General features: G+C 41.2%; 1 protein-coding gene across 7 annotated transcripts in view; it reads right to left on the bottom strand.

The window, feature by feature from the left end:
• The window catches only part of PLEKHG1 (pleckstrin homology and RhoGEF domain containing G1), a 190,795-nt gene that overhangs the window by 114,608 nt on the left and 52,006 nt on the right, over window positions 1–24,181 (bottom strand). For 4 of the 7 annotated variants that reach the window (XM_053292289.1, XM_053292270.1, XM_053292278.1 and 1 more), the window contains exon 2: window positions 15,132–15,206. The exons of 2 other annotated variants lie outside the window; for them this stretch is intronic. In XM_053292289.1, the coding sequence (XP_053148264.1) occupies window positions 15,132–15,180 (49 nt within the window). In that variant the 5' untranslated portion in view covers window positions 15,181–15,206. Of the gene's footprint in view, window positions 1–15,131; window positions 15,207–21,996; window positions 22,016–24,181 lie in introns of those variants that run through there. One more of the 7 variants, XM_053292303.1, reaches the window with a different exon arrangement.

Genomic DNA, 24,181 nt, shown 5'->3' with positions numbered 1-24,181 from the left:
TCAGTTCCTTCCAGAATAGTCAAACCATACATTTTGTTGTGTAGTAAGAGGCCTTGAATGATCTGCCCAGACATACATACAAGTCAATCTTCTATACTTTCTACTCATAATCAGAGGTCCACTAACTTGTATCATTTAACAGTGTGTTTTGGGAAACAAGACCCGAATTCAATAACAGAGGGCATACAATTGGGTGGAGAAGGAAAGCTATGACCATGTACATGGATACATATATGCACATGCCAAAATTAACAAGGTTCATCTTTGATCTTGTTAATCAAGAAATGCAGGAATTTAGTTCTCAAACATTAGTAAAAACTAGCTTTAAAAAGACAGTATCATAGCAGATATGGCTTTTCTGGTCTCAAAAGCTGTGTTCCACTGGAGTCAAAAGTCAAGTGCTGCTTCAGTTATAGTAATTTCTCCTCCATTTGCATTGCATCTTAATTCAGTTGCTTAATACTTACCCTTTTATATTTTATGGTGTACATCAATTTTTAAACACACAAAAAGCACTGCGCTTTCTATTTAAAGTTGACACTTTGTAGGTGTGGAACTCTGTGGAGGCGAGAGTGGGACAAATAAATGGAGAGCAGCCCTATTTGTTTTGTCTTTTTAAAAAAATGGCTCCGTGATGAGATTATCCAATTCCCTTCCCCCCGCAAAACACATACTTTACTCACACTATGCAAGTTTGCAGATCTGATTAAATAAATATTAGATCACAGCTGACTGCAATGCTGAACTCCAATTGGACACCAGCCAACCAAACCTCATGGTAACTATTGCACTTTTTAAGTTCCGTTATTAATAGTCTTCTCAGGACTTCAAATAGGTTGCAAGAAGTCTAATTTGGCAGCCAACCTGCTAAAGATAGTGTTTCTACTTTCAGCAAAAAACCAAAACAAGAAACCTTCTTGAAAAGGTTTGGGGGGTGAAGGACTCACAACTCATTTTCCATGCACCAGGATATTAGTACTGATATGTACCAAGGAAAATATTTACTCAGACCTAGAATAGGTCCAATCTACTTCTGCACCTGATATTACACAAGTCATTCTGTTTGAAAATAACACATTCAATGTAGCTTAACAGATTTTAAAGAAAAATTCTTGAGGTTTTCACTTTTTTGACTTCGCAACTTCTCAGTCAACTTTTTATTTTTACAAGCTGTTAGGTGGCAGCCCATTTCCTCCCAAGAAGAATTACCCCCCCCCCAAAGGTGAAGTCCTCACTGTGGCACGTTACCAGCTGAGCTTATTCTGCTCACTTCCAGAAGCCTCCCTGGTTGCAACTGCACCTCCAGGTTTGGAGATTGCACTTTTGCTATGCTCAGGAGCTGCACCACTATGTGAGCTCCCAGTCTATGTTACACATGGGGACAAGTCACTTAGTTGGCAGTGGACTAGTTGCCCCTAGATTTGACTACAAGCCCCACAAACTGGAAAGGGGATGAGCTTCACACTCTCTATGAGGGGTTCCCAGCTAAGCAGACTCCCAGGACTAGCTACTGCAACTGTCTGGCATCAAAGATCATTTCAGCCTTGGAATGAAATCTAAACTCCCCTCTTCCTCTCACAAAGAGAGACAATACCTGGCCATCAGGCCAGGGAGAAAAGACAGATCATACAAGTTTCTTATCTGCAGCCTTCAATACAATAGAGATGAGTTAGTGATGTAACTTTGATGAGGTGCCCAACGAAACTCTTGATAGAATTATTGGGAAGCCCAATAATGCTGGGAACAGCACAGGATATTCTTTAAATGCAACTGCAGACTCCAATTGTCCTCACATTCAGCCTTGAATGCCATAGGTGATTCACACACATTCCTACCCTGGAAGCACATAGACACAATGCATTCAAAAAAAGGAGGAAGAAGAAGGAAGAGGAGGAGGAGGAGGAGGAGGAGGAGAACATAGGAAGCTGCCATATACTGAGTCAGACCCTCGGTCCATCTCGCTCAGTATTGTCTATACAGACTGGCAGCGGCTTCTCCAGGGTTGCAGGCAGGAATCTCTCTCAGCCCTATCTTGGAGATGGCCAGGGAAGGAACTTGGAGCCTAGATGCTCTTCCCAGAGCAGCTCCATCCCCTGAGGGGAATATCTCACAGTGCTCACACTTCTAGTCTCCCTTCCGTATGCAACCAGGGTGGATCCTGCTTAGCTTAAGGGGACAAGTCATGCTTGCTACCACAAGACCAGCTTTCTCCAGAGGAGGAGGAGGAAGGTAGGTTGTCTGGGCTCCCATGTTCAGCAGAGCAAGGCAAAAAACAAGTGCCCTCAAGGCACATTTGGGGATATAAGTATCCCTAATTCCATGACCCAGTGTGCTTCCTCCAGCAGACAACCCTGGTGTTCCTCTCCAGGACAGGTGATATAGCCTCTTGCCCGCTGAATGAAGAATTTCATTCCCTTATTTATTCTCTAATTTCTCTTTCTCTTATTTCTGAAATCTTGCCCCTCTATCTTAAAGTACCTCTCTAGCCCGCCTGGGAGTTTACACATAATTTGGAACTTTAAGCTAAATGTGCCTTACATAGTCTGTTTCTGAGAACATTTGTAGTGCCTTTAAACTAGGGTCACATAGTAATTAATGGAGTCTGATTTTATTTTTAATAAACTCCTTTTTTATTTAATTCAAACCTCTCTCTCAAGCTGATTTTCTTGAGTTCATATGCTTGCACAAATTAAGGCTGATTGGAATGGTCTCCCCTTCTGAGCTAAATTCCCCATATTCACCCAAACTAGGTGGTGCAGGCCAATCACCCTCGAGGCAGTTTCATCAATAGGCATCATCACCGTTATTAACTTCCTGGTTTGGAAAATAAACTGTGACAACTTCTAAGACTCAGTTTCAGTGTAAAGTGGGCATAAAGGCTTGTGTGTTCTTTTTCAGATCAGATTCTAATTGCACCTGAAGAACTACCTTCTCTCTGTCAGCCTCCTGCTGCTATTGTTGACTGGCTAAGGCAGGAGCAATAATAGCAGAAACTTCCTCCTTCCCTAGTGCTTGAACCTTGGAAATGCTGCTACAGCAATGCCCCAGGGTAATTTTCCCAGCTGCCTGAACACCAAGAATTTGGGATAGTTAAACTTCCCAGGATCCCTCAAACATGAGATGTACCAGCATTCCATCAAGCACCAGTGTGGGAGGCAATGGTAAGATTCCATTGCTGCTAGGACAGGTATATGGAAAGAAGGTGGTGTGGCAGACTACAAAGGCTTGTGTTGGAGGAAAATGTTGGAACCCTTTAGCACTCCTGAATATGTCCTCAGGAGAGCGATGGAACTTAGCTAGACTCTGAATAAACATACATTAATATACACATGTATGAGAGAGAGAGAGAGAGCGCTTTGCTTTCCAAGCCCAAGTTGAGCCCAAGTTCCATATCAAGATGGCAGGAAGGGAACATCAGCCATCATTAGGTTCCTTGCTCAGAATTAATTCTACCAGAGTTATGTGGGGAAAGTTGCTGAACAGATTGCAGTCTGATCTTTTTATTCATGAGAAGCTGTTCATTTGATTAAATTCCAACTTGAAACTGAGGAGCGGAATACTAAATGGGAAAATTCCCAGAAAATTTGGGAGATTCTTTTCACAAACCTTACCATTTCACAAACTAGAAGAAAAAAATATGACCACTCCACTAATTAAATATTGAAATCTACTAGCTAATTTATTAACTCCTTCAGGTCAGATGCCTGCAGTTTCAGCTGAGCCACAATTACTGGAAATGTATATCACCCCCTATATTACTTCTAAGCCTAAGGCTATATTACCTCTATAATGTTTCTTAAAGAATGCAAATTCAGTGTTTCCTCTTATTAAGGTGTAACTGGAGTTCAAAATCTGACTGTGCAATCGGGTTTTTGCATTTGAACCAGTCACCAAGAGAAATCTCAAAAGCACTATTTGATTGTGGTTCTATGACAATTGTTGGTTGACTCATGCATAGGGTTGTCTATATTGTAATTCTGATATTGTGAAGGCCTGTGACTAAATACAATAAAATTATGACTGACGACTAGATTTGCACCTACAACCAATACATCAAAAAATTAATACTCCTCCCATTGATCCCCTATGGTGGTGCTTGTTAAGCTAAATTCATCCATTAGTGCAACTTGATGGAGATGTGACCAAAAGAGTAATCTCAGTTACATGTCATGGTTCCAAAAGGAAGATTTTAGTCAGAAGTGAAACAGCAAACTTAATTTCATGAGGATGACTTCTTGTTCCTTTGACCAAGGGCAGGGGTAACTCAGAGCTACTAGTAACTCTCAGCCTTATCTGAAGTAGGTCGCTGGCCATTTGCTTCTCCCTTCCCTTACAGCCAACACTGCACATATGATTAGCTGGTGTGCCATTTGTAATCTCCCTCTTTTTCATGTGGTCAGCGTTACTTTTACCTTCGCTCCTGTTAATTTCTCTCCAATTTCTACTCCTGCTTCCACAAAGGAGTCTCTTTTGCTTCTCTCATGACCTGCAGCCTCACTTGCCCACATTGGCTACAGTGATCTCTACAGAGTTTTCTTTACAAGTACTGTATCCATGACATCCTCATGCAAGCTATAGCACTGTGGTGTCATTGACAAAAAGGACACTGGTTGCCTCACCCAATAGGTTTATTTGGCAGTGTGGGCACACAAAGCTGAGAACTGAAGGTAAATATGAAAAAATGCAGTACAAAGAAGAACCATACTGAAATCATGTATGTATTCATAGCTGATAAAAATTGGGAAGCATTTTTTGACACTCGCACACACACGTACATGAAAAATGAACCAAGTATTTTCAGCTCAGCTCTAGACTTACCCCTTAGGCTAAGAGAGAATCACAGTCCAAAAATCACCATAATATTGGTTATTATGGTGATACAATCATATTATTATGGTGATACACACAAAATATGTTGCAATATTCATGTAGAGTCAAGGAATCTTTCCTTCATGGGGGGGAAATTGTATTTTCAGGTCAGTTATAGAAGATGCTCAAGCTTGGACTTTGGAATCCCATTTCCATGCAAGGTGGCCAAATTTGTAGAACTTTGTAGTACCCTAATCTTCGGCACTGGGGTGTTCTGTGACTAGAAGCTACTTCCATAAAGAGAAGAGCTGAAGTTTAGCAAAGACCATTTACACTTGCAGAAGGAGCCCTTGTGCAAGTCCAATTCTTGTGTTCAAAGAAAGTGCTTCATGCCCATGGAGTGCTGCAGCACAGAAGGCTGGGATACAACCCCATTTCTGTCTGTCCCCCTCACTATTCATGCTTAACAATTAGGGGTCAGTATTGCAAGGCTACCCTCGTGCATCACAGTGATTATGATTAAACATTTACATTATAATATTTACAGCATGTCAAGGGCAAAAGGCAGAGGGAGTTTTCCGTCTTCCAAAGAATTACTAAATTTGTTATGCATTCAGATAATGGATATGGAGGGGCTACAACAACATTAGGCATGTCAAGAGACCTAGCATCCTGCCGAGGAGGGCTGATTAGCTACTCTGGTGGTCCACAGTCCCCACCCCCACCCCACTGCAGCCCATTTTAGAAAAATGGAAATATGTTTGATCTAGTGTGACAACATAATCTCTCTCTTACAGTGTACATCTGGCTGAGTCTATACAGATGTAATGCAAGAGAAGTTACAGATGAGTGACAGACAAGGCAGGAGATACCACCAACATGCAACTTCAAGCAGATACTGGAAGAAAATACACTTTTGTCCCCCCACCCCAATTTTTCAATGCTTTTATTACACTAGAAATATAGTCCAGAATTTCACCTACATACAAATTTTATTTTCCATAAGGAAGTCACCATTATAAAATATAATGATTTAAAAAGAGAAAAAGAATAGCTAGGTAGGGCCTTTGTGCATGCTAAAGATTCCAAGCTAGCCCACAATTATTTTAGGAATACACATAATTTGGGTACATTTGTCTCCTACAGCTGTTCAGGAAGAGACAGGAAAAGCATGCTCAAATTAGGTTTTAACCAGATGCCCTGCAAAATCTGGGAAAATCAGATTTGAAAAGAATGTGAAAAACCTTTATGGTTTACCATGGGAATAAGATTACTTGCTAGCTTACTGCATCTCACAAAAGTGGCCAGCTGCAAAGGAAACCGCCTGGCAACCATCTCACCAGGAAAGCAGGTCAGGATTTCCTGCTGCAGTAGAAGCTGCTACTCAAATAGGAACTTAAAGGCTTGGAGGGGCACGCTGCAAAAAGATCCCTTGTAAGGGGCAAGGTTGTAAGTTGATTGTGTAAGATGGCTTAGAAGCGGACTCTTGTCCCACACCATTTTTAATTTTGTGACGGATAGATAAGTTGCCTTGACAATTGTACTTACTGTAACCTTTACACTACAGGTGGCAAGCAATCCTCGTCCCAAGGATTTTTTTTGGCAACCTGCAAGCTGCTGTTGAAGTGTTCAGAAACCCAGCAACCATTTTTAGAAAAAGAAATGTTTCTAGCTCTCATAGATTTGAATGTACAATTGCAATCATTTCCAATATGAGGCAAATTGTCAACAAATTTGCTCACCACTAGTTTATACAGAAGTTATTTCAAATTGAGTACATTCAAGGGCACACAAGAACTGGATCAACTGGATCACAGTAAGCTGCCTTATACTGGGTCAAACCATCGGTCCATTTAGCTTAGTATTGTCTACACTGACTGATAGTGGCTCTCCAAGGTTTCAGGCAGGAGTCTCTTCCAGTCATATCTGGAGATGTCATGGAGTGAACCTGGGACCTTATGAATGCAAATACTAAGCGATGGTCCCATCCCTTAAGGGGAATACCATTCTCACATGTAGTCTCCCATCCAAATGCAAACCAAGGATGACCCTGCTTAGCAAAGGAGACAAAGCCAGCTCTCCTCCCCTAATATTGAATGCACTCCATTCAACAGTTAAGAAAAAAATATCCCAATAAGTAGAAAAATGTAAACCAGACTGGGTAAATCAACGGCAGTCTGATCTATGACACATAGAATTGCAAGAGTAAATTGTTACTATCCAAAAAACATACTTTCATCTCACTGAGGACAAGAGCAATAACTATCAGCAAGAGTGTTTCTAAGCTATGATAAAGCAATGTGAGAACATATTTAAGCCTTTTGCATACATTCTTTATGTATACACAGAGCACTTCAATTTTGATGAGATGAAGCAAGACCAGTAACATTTATAGGTCACTTTTTGTTAACTCAAAGGGCTTGACAGGGTAGGAGACAGAAGAACAAACAAGCTGCCCACTCAGAGGCCCTCAAAAGTCAAGGACCAAGTTTCAGTAAAGTAATTACAGGACTCCCTTCTCTTCTGTTTGCTTCTGTTGGTTGTTCATTGTAACCTGTATGGTTGCAATACTGGTTTGACAGAAGTATCAGACAGAATAGTTCAGGGTGGTTGTTGTTTTTTAAGCCTATCTTTTTTTTTCCCCATTAATTCACAGTAAAGTGTAGCTTCATCAAACACAACAGACTTCATTCAAGAAGTGACTAGCAAAAAAAAAAAAGATACAAGAATTGGTATCTGTTGAAGAGACAATAAAAATACAGTCTGGGAACAGGTTGTTTCAAGGACATAGATCCCATGTGAAGCTGCTTGAGTCTTCAGATCGGGATCAGAGGCCCTGCTCTCTGGGTTGCCTTTGATTGAGGTGTGTTGGGGGAAGCTAGAAGGTTTATTGATGTGGTACCAAAATTGGTACAGTCTATCCAGCTAGAGGGAAAACAGGTGCATGCCAGCTGGCCATGGCCCAGCACCACCACATTCCTTGCCACACACCCTACTCTCCTCAGATTCAGCGCATCTGCAGAGGCAAGCACTGGACCTAGGGAGAGACTCTCTTTATGAGGAGAAAGCTCTCCTGGGTTCAGTTTTCCCCTCGGTAAACAAGCACTGAACTGGGAAAGAGTACGGGGCTTTGCCACAAAGCACATTGGCACCAGGCATGTGGTTAGCTGGTGCACTCCTGTTCCCCCCTACCCAAGTACACTTATCCATTTTGATAACACACGATTGGGTCTTTTCAGCATAGCAACACATTTCTGGAATTCTGTTCTCAGCAAGAGTGCACCAGGCTCCCTCAGCATTTCAACTGGCATATGAAAAATATTTTATTTGACACAGCTATGTAATATTTTATCAGCAACTAAACCAGGGATTCTCTAACATGGGTTCCCAGATGTTGGACTACAACTCCCAGGCCATTGTGGCTGGGGATGAGGGGAATTGTAGTCACATCCCGGAACCAAAGTTTGAGAATCCCTGAGCTAAACTATGCCTGTTTTTAGATATTAAATTGTAAGTTTTTTTATTGTGTTTTGTATTAATTAGCTAGCCACCTTGTGTTATGTTTAAAAACAAGCAATGAAATGCATGTCAAAAATAAATACAAACTATTCATTTGTCTTTTACAGAACAACTGAAGATGATTCTGAGCTGCTCCAAAGCTTTGGGTGAGAAGGGCCATTTTTCTGAAGGCAAGCTCCAGAACACTTCTAAGATCCTCCTGTAAGATCTTTTGGCTATAGGTGAGTGATTCAGATGGTGACACATCCACCACATAACACAAGAACTTGGCTCTGGAATGTTCTCCCAGTGAATGTCTGCTGCTTTTAAGAAAAAACACATACAACTTAACCCATTTTTCAATGCTTTTATTTGTTCAGGCTTTTACCCCCTTAGGGTTGCCAGGCCTATCAGTTATCCTGCTTCTATTGTCTTTTTTATGGTGGTTGTTTTTTGGGTGTTTTAATATCTTTACTGTTGAATTTTTTAAAATGGAATTTTATTGAATTTTAACTTTTGCAAACTGTCTTGGGATGTTTTACAAAAGGCGATGTAAAAATTGAATAATAAAAATAAAATGAATTTAACACATATAAAACTAGCATGTCAGAGAGAAAGCTAGGCTAGAACCCCTTCCTATGATATCTAGTTTCTACAGGGACATTTTTGTACAGAGAATTTATGTGAGCTCACACTTACAGTATGAAGTGGTACAGCCCAGTCTCAGGTTAACTAGTTCTCTTGTAAGAGCCTGTCCTTACTTAGGATTGTTTCACACATTATGCAGAGGCAAACCCATTATTTGCCACAAAATGTACACTCAAAAGGGAGCCACAGCCAATCACAGCTTCTGGATGAGTACTGTTGTATAATACACATTTGGAAAAAAGTGTGCATCCCATTTTATATTTTTGCATGTATACTTAAAGATTAAGACATATGAAGTAGCCCCAAGTATTAGTTTTTTTAATCTCAAACATTTGTTCACTCATGGTGGTTGGCTGTCTCCTGCCAGGATCTACAACACCAAACTGACAATACTAGTTTCCCAATATTCCAGGATAAATCTCAAATTTTTTTGGCTCTTTGCTGACTAGATATGACTAGCTACAATTGAGTCTTACTTTCCAACGGGCTCAGAACATTGTGTTTCTGGTTATAATCATTCCATTTGGAGTTTTATTAGTTGGAATGTAGCGGAGGCGGGGGGGGGGATGCAATCCGGCATTCATATCTTTCTTACAAAAGTGGGATGTGATATTGCTGCAGGGAACCTGGTCTAAGGCAGATCTAAATATCAATTATCAATGGTTATGTGGTTTATAAGTTGGACGCCCACTCTGATTCCAATAGGGGGATACTTAAAGGGGGCCTGGCATGTTGCATTTCACTTTCTTTGGATGCGGATTCTCTGCAGCTCCCTGATTTCCCCTCCTATGCAATGGCTGTTCTCATCAAGACCCCGTGTGAGGATATATTGCTAATTAATGTTTACATCCCTCCTGGCTCCTCTTATGGCCCTATGGCTGCCATTTGGGACCAACTGGATTCTTACATTTTGGAAATCAGCTTGAAGTCTCCGCGCGCAGAGATTCTTCTTGCCGGTGACTTCAATTCTAGGTGTGGCCCTGATAACAACACGATACTTGCCTCCCAACTTTGGAGTGGGGGCGATAACTCAGTTGGTTTTCTATCTCATACTCGTTTATCTAAAGACAAAGTCTTTAATAAGGCTGGGGCAAATTTGCTACACTTAGCTAGTTCATTTGATCTAATCCCTCTAAACGGGTTGGTTTTTCCTGATATCCCCGGTGAATTTACATACCTATCTTCTTGTGGCAGCAGTGTGATAGACTATATTTTGGTCTCTCCCCTGCTGTTTAGCCATGTTGTAATGTTTGAAGTTGGTGTTCAAGCTCTTAGTGACTATCTGCCCCTCTCTTTTTGTCTTAATATCCCACAACCTAGGAAGGACTGCTTCTTAGCCGGTTTACCTCAACACCCCCCCACCCACTTGAACAGGATGGAAGGTAAAATGGTCATCTGATGTGGAGAGAGATATAACTCAATACCAGCTGGGGAGGAGTATAAAATGTTCAATTCCCTCTCCACATCAGGTGACCATTTTACCTTCCATCCTGTTCAAGTGGGCTCTGTCGTGCAGATCCAGCCGGGAGTGACAGTAATATCTTGTTATGAGAAGCTGGAGGCTGAGGTCTGCCACAGGATCTTGTCTACAGGCCAACTGCTTCTTTCCAAGAGATGTAGGATGAATGACTCTAACAAATGGTTTGATTCCAAGTGCAGGGATTTATTCAACAGGCTTAAAGGTTTATATAGTGAATACAGAGCCAGTTCCAATCAAGAGCTTCCATCAGAATACTTCACTATTAAGAAGGCTAAAAAATGTGTGAGGTTCGCAAAGTCTCAGGCACAGAATAACATATGGAGGAGATTAATTCAGGCTACCTATAATAAGGACAGCAGTGCCTTTTGGCATATTATCTCAGGTTCCACTCACTCCAGTTTGGTTTCTTTGGTTCCAGCTCAGGCTTGGGAAGCCCATTTTTATGCTCTCTTTAATGAAGTTTCGGTTTCACCAGGCAATGATTCCTTCACCTCTGAGAGGCTCCCCTTGTAGTCCCCTCTCACTTCAGACGATATAGTTAATTTAGTTAAAGGCTTAAAGAAAAATAAAGTGCCGGGTCCTGATCTTATCCTCCCTGAAACAGTATTAGGTAACCTTGATTGGTGGGCTTATGTCCTAGTCAGTTTGTTTACCTCGATTAACAACACAGGTGTTATTCCCTTTTCTTGGAGTGAAGCCATTGTGGTCCCAATCTAAAAATGTGGCTCCTGCTCTGCTCCCTCCAACTATTGACCTATTAGTTTGCTATCGTGATAGGCAAACTTTATGCCCGCTATCTTTTGTATAAGCTGGAGAGTTGGATGTCGGAGCACCATATTTTGGGCCCTGAGCAGATGAGATTTAGGGCTGGTCACTCGACGTTGGAACATTGTATGGTATTATACCATCTGGCATGCAAATATACAGCTGCCTCTAAAGGTAAACTCTATGTTGCATTTATGGACTTGTGAGCGGCCTTTGATTCTATACCAAGAGAGTTGTTTTGGGAGAGGAGTTGTTATTATGAGAGTTGTTATGAGCTGTTATGAGAGTTGTTATGGACTTAGTGAAACATCCATTGATAAAAGGCTTCTATTTCTAATCAGATGTCTCTATGCTAATTCCTCCATTTGAGTTAGATACAATTCCTCAGGGGCCCTAACTGGCCATATTGCTACCACTCATGGAGTCAGGCAAGGTTGCTTGCTGGCACCCGCATTGTTTAACCTATTTACAAATGACCTGGCCCAGGTTTTGGGAAAGGTAGATGCCTACTCCCCCAAATTGGCAGACATATGAGTACCAGCATTACTATATGCTGATGACATGGTGCTCCTATCCCAGTCTTGGCTTGGTTTAACGAGACTTCTCAAACCGTTTGCCCACTATTGTAATTCAAATAAACTTTCCATTAATTTTGATAAATCTAAGGTTTTGGTATTTTCAAACTCTAGGAAAGTTTATAACTGGAGGATTAATCAGATCTGTATAGAACAGGTCACCAAGTTCAAATATCTTGGGATTTATTTTCAGGCCAATCTAAATTGGAAATCTCAGTGCCTTTATGCCATCTCCTTGGCATGCAATACATTATTTGCCTTCTTGTGCTTCTTCTTAGAAGAGGAGCTCAATTTATACCCATGGCCTTGCGTGTGTTTCACGCTAAAATTGCAGCTCAAATGCTCTTTGGTGCCTCCATATGGACTCAGGGGATCTGTTCGAATATTGACTTGATCCAGTCTAGATTTCTTAGAGCTATCTTCCGAGTCCCTAAATGCGTGTCTTATGCTACACTTTGCCTTGAGACTGGTTCCTGCTCAATCTCTTGTCTAGCCTGGGAGGCTTCTCTTATACGCTGGCTCAAACTTTGTTTGAACTCCCAGGGATCTCTTTATGTTCAATGTATGTGGAGGGATTCTTTTTCTAACCCATGGTTGTCTGCAGTTACCAACAAAATGCTGAGTATGGGGCTTTATCCCTCTCACATTCTCTCCTTGGGCTATGTAAAGGCGAAGGCCATCGTCATCCAGCGCCTAAAGGACATTGAGCATCAGCGTCTGGTTGCCCTTGGAAATGGACGCTGCTCCCCCTTATATCTTGGCGTCTCCCTCCCAGCTGGAAACCACACTGCCAGATATTTATCTTCCCTCCACTTCGTCAAATTCAGGTCGGCTTTTGCTAGGGCCAGGTTGAATGTATTACCTTCTGCTATACTCCTAAGCAGACTTTCTAAAGATCCCACTGCTTTGGGGTTGTGCTCGTGCGGAAAGGGTAGCCTTGAAACTGTTACTCACATCTTGCTATATTGCCCCTTATATTGTGATGCTAGGAGAGAATTATTGGCTCCTATTTTACAGCAGTTCCCTGGTAGGCCTGATTTCTTTTATCTTAACTACTGCCTGGCTGACCCTAATGACGAAGTCACCAGGATAGTGGCTAGGTTCATTTATGGGGCTATGAGACAGACATCCCGCCATGGTTCTTTATAATGTATTTCTAGTTTTATCTGCATGTCTGTTTCTATATTTTTGATATTCTTATTGATATGTGTTGTACTGCTGTATGTTTTTCCTAGTGTTTTCTTTCTGGTTGGCTTAAGGCTGTAATAAAATTGATTCTGATTCTGAATAGATATTGAAATAAGGTTATCTAGATTCAGGTGCTACTTCAAAAGGGTCATTACAACATATATTTAATAGCAAGCAAGATACACATAACCAAAGCTGGTAGTGAGTTGTGGGCATAAGGTGGGCGAGGCCAGTTTTCAGTCTGATTTCTAGCAACAGTGTAACAATGTATTTCCAAGATTCAATTGGCTAGGAAATAGGAATTACGTATGTGCTCAACAGCTAAAAACATTGCATTATTAGATAATAACACATGTTACTTAAGGAATTTAACTTGCAAAAGAAAGCAGCCTTCTTTTCACCTTTACTTTAAAAAATATTTTCCTGAAAGACAGGTGAAATGCAAGGTGAGCAATGGTTTAAGACTCTGCTTTCTTCATAACAGTCTCATCTTCCATTTCTGAAATGTTTTGAGTCTTAATATATAATTTCATATATTCTTGTTCCCAACTTTCAACACAACAAGCCCAGGAAGCAATAAAAATCTGAATAGTAATACTTTGAATATGTTCACAAAATGATAACGATAGAGCAGGAACCAACACAGATGACTTATGTTATCATCAGACTACAATTAATTAAAGTTAATAGGTAACTTTGTCAGACAGCTAACAGAAATGTCAATACAACACATTAATGGCTATTCCTCATTTTTCTACAGAAACCTTTTGCATCCGGCGACATCATTATAAAAGCTCTGCCTATCTTCCAATATTTTTCAAGGTGAAAATGCTACATCCTTATTTGATGAAACATTCAAACCAAATCAGGTATGACTAACACAAATAGCCTTTGCGGGGAAAGAGAGATGTACTAGTGGCACAGTAAAAGTTCAATACCTGGGGCTGTCGTGTTTCAGTAAGTAATATAAATCATTCTATATTAAAATAATATCAGATTTTTGATAAAATGTTATACTCAGGAAGAGCAGACAAGCCTAATTAAGGATGTGGTGGATATGGCATGTTTTATTGGAAGTTTATTATAAAGAATAAAGGTGGAGTAAGAAGGGGGGTTTATATCTGAAAGTTATCAGCATTTGATAATTTGTCCCTTCCGAGTTCCCAGTATTACAGGACACCATTTTACTATAAAAATGCACCTCATTGTGAGAAAGTTATTCTTATCACTTGTTATATATTCCCAGACTACCGCAGAGTGGAAGAGCTCCCCTCCCCTCGGGTTGATTTGGTGACCTGCACAGGAGCATTCTAGCTATACCATTCCAACTTCATCCTCTGTCTTGACACACAGAAATCACCACCAGAGCCAAACCTTTGTTAGTGCATTTTCATGTAAAGGACCTGAACTTCCTGGAAGTTACATGAAGGGCATTCTATTGCTGAGCATTTAACACTAGCAAATGGGAACCTTCGCAACTATGAGCTGACCGCTGAGCTGCAAAGAGCTGCAATTTTCTGGTATCTTTTTTCAGGAGACAGATTGGGGATGGTTTGGGTTTATGTTGTTACTGCAGCATCTTACATGGTTTCCCCTTTATACATCCTTTCTCTACCCAAATGAGAAGTGAAAGTGCACGATAGGGGAGGAGCTTATCTAAGAGGTGAACAGCACAAAATTCTACCAAAGAAATAATCAATTTTGCATGTACACCAAATCTGTTCTTTGCTATGATAATGTGCTATGCCCTAAAGTCAGAGGGCAATCCAAAGAATTCCAGAGCAATATTTACTTGTTTGGGCTATTTTAGCTGAGTTTTATAAAATGTAACATCAACTTCCCTCATTGTTACTCAAATTCAGTTCTACGAATACCACAGTGACAACCCAACAGTTCTTGCTTCCCCCAGATACCAGGTACTTAAACAATCAAATATTGAATGAACCACCTTACTTTCCACAGATCAAAATAAAAGTTGGCACATGTCTTAATAATCAAGTACACTATATTTTGATCAAGTCTTCCAAGAAGTCATGTCCAAAAAAGAAAAAATTAGTATGTTTTATAAGCCAAATTCATTTTAAAAAAATTGGGTTGATCTCTTTCCTATGAGATGTATTCTGAGAAAATGAAAGAGCAAGATTTCTCAAGAAAAAAACAATACTGACCTTCATTCCTGGGTAAAGTTTCTTTACCCTCTGGTGTTTTATCTGGCATCTTAGCCGAGACCAGCTTAGTGTAACCTGAGGGACATAAATAAAGGAAACTATTCTGATATCAAGGCCAGTACTTTTGAACAAACCGCCCCTTTTCTACAAGTTCAATATAGGATTACAAACTTATAAACTATTTTGCTTACATACCACCCAACACCACATGAACAATGTCATCCATGTCAGCAACAGAGTAGCACAGCTAACAAAAGTTAACATACAAGGGTATTAAGACTTTGTGAACTTAATCATATTGCAATGATAATGATAATGACAGCTTAAATGATTGGCAAATCAGCACTGGGTTCTTCTAGGGGGAAAAGCATCTTTTTAATTAAAACAAAACAAAACCCAGCAAGTTCTCTAAAGAAATCTGACTAGCACCCATATACACCACTGTGGGCTCCTTGGAGGAAGAGCAGGATACAAATGTAAAATAAAATAAATAAACCATTTGGCAGAATCCAGACTATTTAATCATGACTACATGGCACAGTGGGCAAATGCTTGACTAACAAGCAGAAGGTTGCCAGTTCAAATCTCCACTGCTACTATATCGGGCCGCAGCAATATAGGAAGATGCTGAAAGGCATCTCCTCACACTGTGTGGGAGGAGGCAATAGTAAACCCCTCCTGTATTCTACCAAAGAAAACCACAGGGCTCTGTGGGCACCAGGAGTCGAAATTGACTTGATGGCACACTTTAAGTAAAGAGGGCTTTGGTCTGGATTCTTGAATTTTCCTTAGCCAATAATGTTAAATCAAAGATGAAACAAAATATCACTTTGTCAGAGGTCACATCACTTATTGCCAGCCACCTTAATGACCTCCATTCAAAACAAGACTCAGTGAAGTCAGTTGTGAAAAATAAAGCACTTAAACACTATACTTGGTGATCTCATTCTTTGAAGTAGTCTGATTATTTGTAAATGGAGAAAAACATTGCAGTATTACCCAGTCCAACTTCCTGTTACTTCTCAACTGTTCATATTAGAATATTAATCAGCCTATTCTTCTGTTTCCATCTGATGAGGCTTCTAATTCTAAAGCAGCTATATATTAATGGAACCACCCAGCAAGAGGCCTTCCATGGTCTTCGAGTTAAGAATTCTACTTTTTATTCTACTACTTTCTGCAATCATTTTAACTTTCCTCAGGGTAAAACCTTTCAAATGTTTTTGACAAAGTTCCATCAATGGACTCAGTCACTTCTAAACAGTCCATGAATATACAAGAAGCCTGCAGGAGAGAAGAGGAGGGGGAACATCTGCCCCCAGGCAGACCCCAGGGTGAGGGACTGGGTGCCTGCCTGTCTGCTTCTCTCCCCCCGCCCACTTACTATCTGACTCCCAGGATAGGCTGCTGGACTGTGGTGAGGATTTGCAGGACAGGGGCCCACAAGGGGTGACTTGGCAGTTTCCTGGTTTCCATCTGCCAGAGCTTGCTGCTCAGGGCTATTTAGGGTGCTGCCAGTGGCGGTGGGCCCGACACCGGCAGAGTCGCTACTGAAGGGTTAACACCAAAGGGGGTCACCTCTTTGGGGGAGCCACTTTGGGGGACCAGGGAGGGCCAGGCCTCCTGGCCTAGGTATTTTTATTGGGGGGGCATTTAATAGTGGGGCTTCTGTTTGAATTAGTCCTGGGTGAGATTGTTTTAGAATGTGTCTGGGCTTACCTGGAGATGGGGAGACAGGGAGCATGTCCACTGACGGTGGAGGCAGCAATTCCGGTGGTGGTGGGGAGCAGAAGTAATGTTGGCAGGTCAGCGGGTCATTACAGGGGAAGGGGACTTGGAAATCTAATAGCTGTTTCCCCTTCCAGTTGTCCTGCCAGCTCTTTGACCTTTGGGAACAGCGTGGACCACCCTTGGTACCTCACCTTGCTCCTCTATAATGCCAGGTCAGTCCAGAACAAATCAGAAACCATCCATGATTTGATTCTGGATGAAGGTGCTGACCTGGTATGTATTACAGAGATCTGGTTGGGGGGAGGTTGGTGGCCCAGTCTGGTCCCAGCTTCTCCCTCCAGGGTACTCTGTTGAGGAGCAGGTGAGGAACCGTGGATGGGACAGTGGAGTGGCTGTGGTCTATAAGAACAATATCTCCCTTACCAGGATCCCTGTTGAGGTGTTGGACCATAGCAAATGTGTGTACTTGAGTTTGGGGACCAGGGATAGACTGGGACTTCTGTTGGTGTACCAACTGCCCCACTGCTCAACAGAATCCCTAACTGAGCTGACTTGATCTTGGTGTTCCCCAGGCTTACAGTGGTAGGGGACTCCAATGTTCATTTCGGGACCAATTTGTCCAGGGTGGCTCAGGAGTTCATAGCAGCCATGATGACTATGGGCCTATCCCAAGTGGTCCCAGGACCGATGCACATTGCAGGTCACACGCTTGATTTGGTCTTTCACTCTGATCTGGGTCACTGGGTGGTGTTCCATGGGTGGGGACTCCTGTGATTTCTCCATTGTCATGGACAGACCACCATTTTGTTAATGTTGGACTCACGGTCACTTCCCACCTTCTAAAGGGTGAGGGACCTATTAGGATGGTCCGCCGTAGAAGGTTATTGGATCCAATAGATTTCAAGAAGCCTTGGAGGGATTTAGTGTTGGCTCTGCCGGTGATCCTGTCGATACTTTGGCTGATACACCAGCTGTGTCTGTTTCTTGAAATAAATAACCTCAGGACAGTGGTACGTATGCTGGTAACCTCCAGACTGGATTACTGCAACGTGCTCTATGTGGAGCTGCTCTTGTGTGTAGTCTGTAAACTACAGCTGGTTCAGAATGCAGCAGCCAGGTTGGTCTCCAGGTCATCTCAGAGAGACCATATTACTTCCGCATTGAAATATCTACACCGGCTGCCAATAAGTTTCCGGCCAAAATACAAGGTGCTGGTTATAACCTATAAAGCCCTAAATGACTTGGGCCCTGGGTATTTAAGAAAATGTCTTCTTCGTTATGAACCCCACCACCCATCAAGATCATCAGGAGAGGTTCATCTGCAGTTGCCACCGCTTGTTTGGTGGCTACTTGGGGATGGGCTTTCTCCGCTGCTGCCCCAGAGATTTGGAATGCTCTCCCTGCTGAAATAAGAGCCTCCTCATTTCTGACAACTTTTAAAACATCTTTAAAGATGCATCTATTCACTCAAGCTTTTAATTAAATATTGTTTTGACAATTTTAACATCATTTTAAAATGTTTTAAAATTTAAATTATTGTAATGTTTTAACTTTTACTAGATCATTTATTTTGTTTTAACTACTGTTTTAAGTTTTTTGTTGTCATTTATTTTAACTAATGTTTTAACTTTTTGTTTGCTTGTTGTAAACCGCCCAGAGACGCATGTTTTGGGCAGCATAGAAGTGTGTATAATAAAAATAATATACAACACCTTGTGAATAAAAAGAGATAGCCCTAAATTCAGAACAAAATAAGCAAAGTGGAACAGAGGGGACTCATAGGTACTGTATATTTCTTAAAATTTAACCAGGAGTCATAGGAACATAGGAAACTGCCTTATACAGCATTAGACCATTGGTCCATCTAGATCAGTATTATCTACACAGACTGGCAGTGACTTCTCCAAGGTTGCAGGCAGGAGTCTCTCTCAGCCCTACTAGAGATGCCAGGAAGGGAATATGAGACCTCAGATGCTCTTCCCAGAGCAGCTCCATCTCCTAATGGGAACAGCTTACAGTGCTCACATGTAGTCCACCATTCAAATTCAAACCAGGGTGGACCCTGCTTAGCAAAGGGAATAATTGATGTTTGCTACCACAAGACCGGCTCTCCTCCCTTCATCCTCTCCATCGAAGTTTGTAGATACTACTGTCTATCTCTATGGATTGTTTTACAGACACTGTGAAACTCGTATCACATCTTTGACAAATCTCTAAATGCCACAGTAATCATATTAGAATTTTCAAAACATGCAGTGAAAAATTATAGCGTGTTGTACTCATTGAGGATCCTCTCTTCTGGTCCTACAAGTCTGGGAATCTCCAACCATGATTCTTCCATCTCTTAAGCCTTTCAGTATACATGTGAGAACATGTTAAGAGCAGATTTTACACTTGCTTCCCAAATGCTTACAGAGAATACACTTCCATTTACCTTAGTAAAGTAGTAACAGTCTATATAAACATAAGTCAGTGCTGATGATTTATGAATATGGGTGAACATGACTGTCCCAACTATCCAAGGTTCATACTTAATAGCAGAGCACTATATTTTGCAAGCAAAATTTGACTGGATGTAGTCTCATAGGCCCTGCATTCAAAATTTAGAATGCATTTGGGGTTTGGGTGGGTGGTTATTTTTTGTTTTCTATGTCAGGAAGGGGAAGGACATCGGAAACAACAGGACAGGAAGCCACAGTACAGACGGAACATGGTGAAACAGACTGGTTCCAGATCTGCAAAGGAGTAAGACAAGGCTGTATATTTTCTCCTTATTTATTCAACTTACATGCTGAACATATACTGAGGGAAGCAGGATTGGATGAAGAAGAGCGCAGTTTTAAAGTTGGAGGAAGAAACATCAATAAACTGCACTATGCTGATGACATTACTCTGATAGCTGAGAATACAGATGACTTGCAAGCTCTAGTAGTGAAAGTCAAGCAGCACAGTGGGGAAAAATGGGACTACGATTAAATGTAAAGAAGACTAAACTAATGACAATGGGTACAGCAACTAGCCTCAGAATTGGTAATGAAGACACTGAAGTGGTGGATAGCTTCTGCCTTTTAGGATTGACCATCAACAGTAAAGGATCCAGCAGTCAAGAAATACGCCGCTGACTAGATAAGGCTCCAATGAAGGCCTCAGAAAGGATATTTGGACACCATGACATGTCTATACCTACAAAGATTAGAATCATTTGGACAATGGTTTTTCCTGTGATACTCTATGGATGAGAAAGCTGGACTTTGAAGAAGCAGGACAAAAAAAAGTATTGACGCTTTTTAACTTTGGTGTTGGAGAAGATTTTTGAGGATACCATGGACAGCCAGGAAAACAAACAAATGGATCATAGAACAAATCAATCCAGAATTTTCACTTGAGACAGAAATGACCAGGCTCAAACTATCATACTTCAGACACATGCAAAGACCCAGCTCCCTTGAAAAGTCCATAATGCTGGGGAAAGTTGAAGGGAAGAGGATTACCAGCAGCAAGGTGGATGGACTTGATTACGGCAGCAATGAATGCACCACTGAGAGACCTCAAAGGCCAAGTTGAAGACAGATTGTCCTTGAGAGAATCTATGTGGTCACTAATAGTCAACACCAACTTGATAGCACTTGATCAATGTCTTCTTTTACAAAGACACAAAAAATGTATTCATGACCATTCAGCTGCTGCTTTGAAATAATACATGAGTCTAATTCTAAAGATTTAGCAATTGCATTTTTATCATTTAATGGTCATTGATGTAATTCATAGTTTGTATTTACCTATTTCATAAGTTATAAATTAATAAAGGGTACTAGTTGAATTTCATGAGAAGAAGAATCTTAGAGTCATTATAATTATATGAAAATTAAACAGGAACACCTTCAAATTGGCAGGATCAAGGCTTTAGAGTTTTCTCCCTAGTACAAGAACATGACTGTTATCCTCATGCCTACAATGGGACCTGACCCTAACTGTGACAGCAATTGATAGAGATTCTATAGTTTCAGTAATCTAAAATGGATTGATACCTGCTCCATTAACCAAACCACAAAGGAAGATTAAATGATCACTTTGCACTTTTAGCTATGGAGTGGGTAAAGAAGAATGTGTATATTATATGTAAGTGAAATAGGCTATTAAGTGTCATGAAATCTTAGACTACCATTTTCACTCTTGCCAAATCCCATGACTACATTTTAGAGGGATGTGAAAACAATGTCAAGTAGCAATTTGCTCAAACTCCTATTAATCTTTCCTTGCCAAGAACACACTATTTGGCTATGAAAGCATCATGTTACCAAAAAACACAATTGAAGTGGCTTAAGTTAAACCCTAACTGCTAGTACACTATCACAAGGTGATCTATAATGTTTAGAATAATATTGGGTAAATATGCTGTGGGTGCATTAACCTAGATCTCACCCAATGCAAAAGTATTCCACAACTACTTCAATGAGAAGTAGAATTACACAGGAGTGCCATTCTTAGAGGTACTTGTACCCAAAGTAGCCCATTAATGAAATCCTATATTGCAAACAAAACTCAAGATAATGAAATGAAAGGGAAATGGGATTTGCCCAAGGTTTTCTTGCTATGAGATTTGGATTTTTTTTTTCATTCATTCATGTTCAGATCATCATTTTAGAGTAGATTTAACAAATAGTCCCTAAGTGACTGAGTGAGTCTAGTCACTACACAAAAATTGGCAAAGAATGTGGCTTTCATGATAAAAGATGTTAAGAGTTGCATATAAACTATGACCAAAGGGGGAGGGGGACACTTATCTGGATTCATTTCATTATGAAAAAGTTATGTATCAAAGTATAAATGAAAAAACCATACAGATTCAAGGGCAACAATAGAAGGGCCACAATTAGCACATAATGGAGTGACATTTTCAGAACATATTGGCATTTTATGCTGGACGACTTTGGAAAATGCTTCATTATGTTTTCATCTTAAATGGGATCTGCCCTGTCTAAAAATAATCTCTTAATATTGCTTTTCTTATTCAGACACAACCACTTAATACAATGGCAACTGCACGCAATACAGGATGGACCAGGTTTGTTGCTGTGCATTGATAAATGGAAGTGGATACATGTATAGAACAGAACATCTACATGAATCAAACCTGTGGGTGGGTTGGTTTGTTCTTTTGCACACAGATATTGTTGGCTTTGTCACTAGGGGGAGTAATGATCACACACACACCACAGTAGGTAAGCATATTGAAGACTGGAATTTCAGATCTCTGAATACAAAAGGAATGGAGAGAAAAAAGGGAAAAAAAGAAGAAGAGTGAACCTTGCTACAGATATTTCCAAGTACAAAAATCTGAGTTAGATGCAACATTCATCCCACAAAATGTGAATGAAAATTTATACACTTCTTTTCAACAAAATTATCAGAGAAGTTTATATAGCAAAATGAATGAGAAAACAGTTTCTTGTTCCAAAGGGGCTCATAATCTTTAAAATAAAACAAAACCCACCAATGAGATACCAGCAACTGGCAGGCATGCTATGCTGGGTTGAATAGGGGCAGCTGCTCTTCCCCTGAGAGAAGAGAGTCAACACAGAGAGAGAAAGGCCCATTTTCCCAGTTAGCAAGGGACATAACACATCATAAGGTTATGGAGACTAACCCAAACTAGACATTACATGGCACACATTACATTTGGACATCTGCAGGGTGGGTGGGGCTGTTTGGTTTTTAAAATGTGGGAAAGTGCAAAACTGGACTGGAGAATGGATGCTTCACCCTTTCCCCCATAGGCCATTTTCTGATCAAAACTGCACTTTCCAACCCACTTTTCTACACATAGGAACAAAGATAGTGGATTATGTGGAACAGCATAGGAGATGTCTTCTAAAAAGAGCATCTATATATTTATTTCTCCTAGGCGTACCCATTGCTAATCCCATGTGTGGCAGCTCTTGCGAGAGTTCTTGAGCAGCTGCAGGGATGAAAATAGGGATGAGGAGTCGGCAGCGGGCCAGCTCAGCTGTTGAGATTAGGAGGAGGCAGCAGTGAGTTGGCCTGGCTGCTGGGAGCAGGTGGTGGCACGCTGGCCACCGGGAGCAAGGAACGGGCAGGCAGGTGGGAGGTGGCAGGCCAGCTCTCTGGCCAGCCAGCCCACCAGAAAGCTCCGGGGGGGGGGCAGAAGAAGCTCTGGGGGGCCAGCTGGCAGGAGCAGCAGGTGATGGCGGGCTGGCCAGCGGGCTGGCCCAGCTGCCGGGAATTAGTGGGCCAAGATGGTGGTCCAGCTTTCCTGCCGGCCTGCCAGCCAGAAAGTGCCGGGGGGGGGGGGAACGGGGCGGCGGAGGCGCAGATGGTCTGCACCCGGCCCAGCTAGTATGAAATAAATTACAGTATTCAGGCAGCCCAGTTTCTTAAGATCATTTGAATTGTTTAGCAAGCCATGGCCCATTGCAGTGGTTGTTGAAATTCATGGGCCCCCTTCTTAAGAAGAAGTGCACAGAGAGCTGCCTGCCAGTTGAAAAATACTAAATCTGCAAATAATTTATAAGGTCTATAGTATGCAAATGACTGGATTTAACAAGGGCAACCTTCTGTGTTAAAATGCAGCCAATAACCCTCCTGAAATCCAAAATGAAGCTTGCTAAAAATAATAATAATAAAAAGATTAGGAAGTTTCATTCTGATGTTTGCTTGAACACAGTGATGTCCCATTTCCAATGGAACGTTCAAATCTTGTGAGACAATCCTACACATCCTTTCTAGAAAGTAAGCCTCACTGAAGACCATGGAGCTCATTTCCAAGTAAAAGATGAAATGGATTGGTTGTTAGTTTGTCACCAACCATATAACTGTGGATAGAGAGGCATCTTGTCTTCTCTCAAGAGCTGCATTGCTCTTCTAATACACACTGGGGCATATCACAGCTGCTATGAATATTAAATCCAATTGCTCCCTGAAACTTAGTTCTCCACAAATGGTAACATAGCACTAATTCTGTGGCCATACCACCACCCTTGCATGGTGTCTATCCCAAACACAAAAGAAGTTACAACTGGATCAACATTTTAAGCTATCTAAATGGACAGTTGGGTCTTACTACCTTCAGATCTTTCCTGCTTCGCATAGTGCTGTCCACAGGGCACTATTCAATTTCTATCTCACACAGCATGAAAGCTATGGAGCCTCTCTTTAAAAATTAGTGATTAACAACCACCATGTTCTAGCCTGCTGCATTTGTATATCTGTTCTTGTAAGCTGGTGTACCATAGTGGCTAAGAGAATGAATTACGAATCAAAGCTTCCCTGGTTTGAATCTCACATCTGCCATGAGCTGG

This window comes from Hemicordylus capensis, chromosome 1, assembly GCF_027244095.1.
Source record: "Hemicordylus capensis ecotype Gifberg chromosome 1, rHemCap1.1.pri, whole genome shotgun sequence".
Classification (NCBI taxonomy): domain Eukaryota; kingdom Metazoa; phylum Chordata; class Lepidosauria; order Squamata; family Cordylidae; genus Hemicordylus; species Hemicordylus capensis.
Note: the sequence above shows the minus strand (reverse complement) of the source record. Positions and strands in the feature narration are given on the sequence as shown.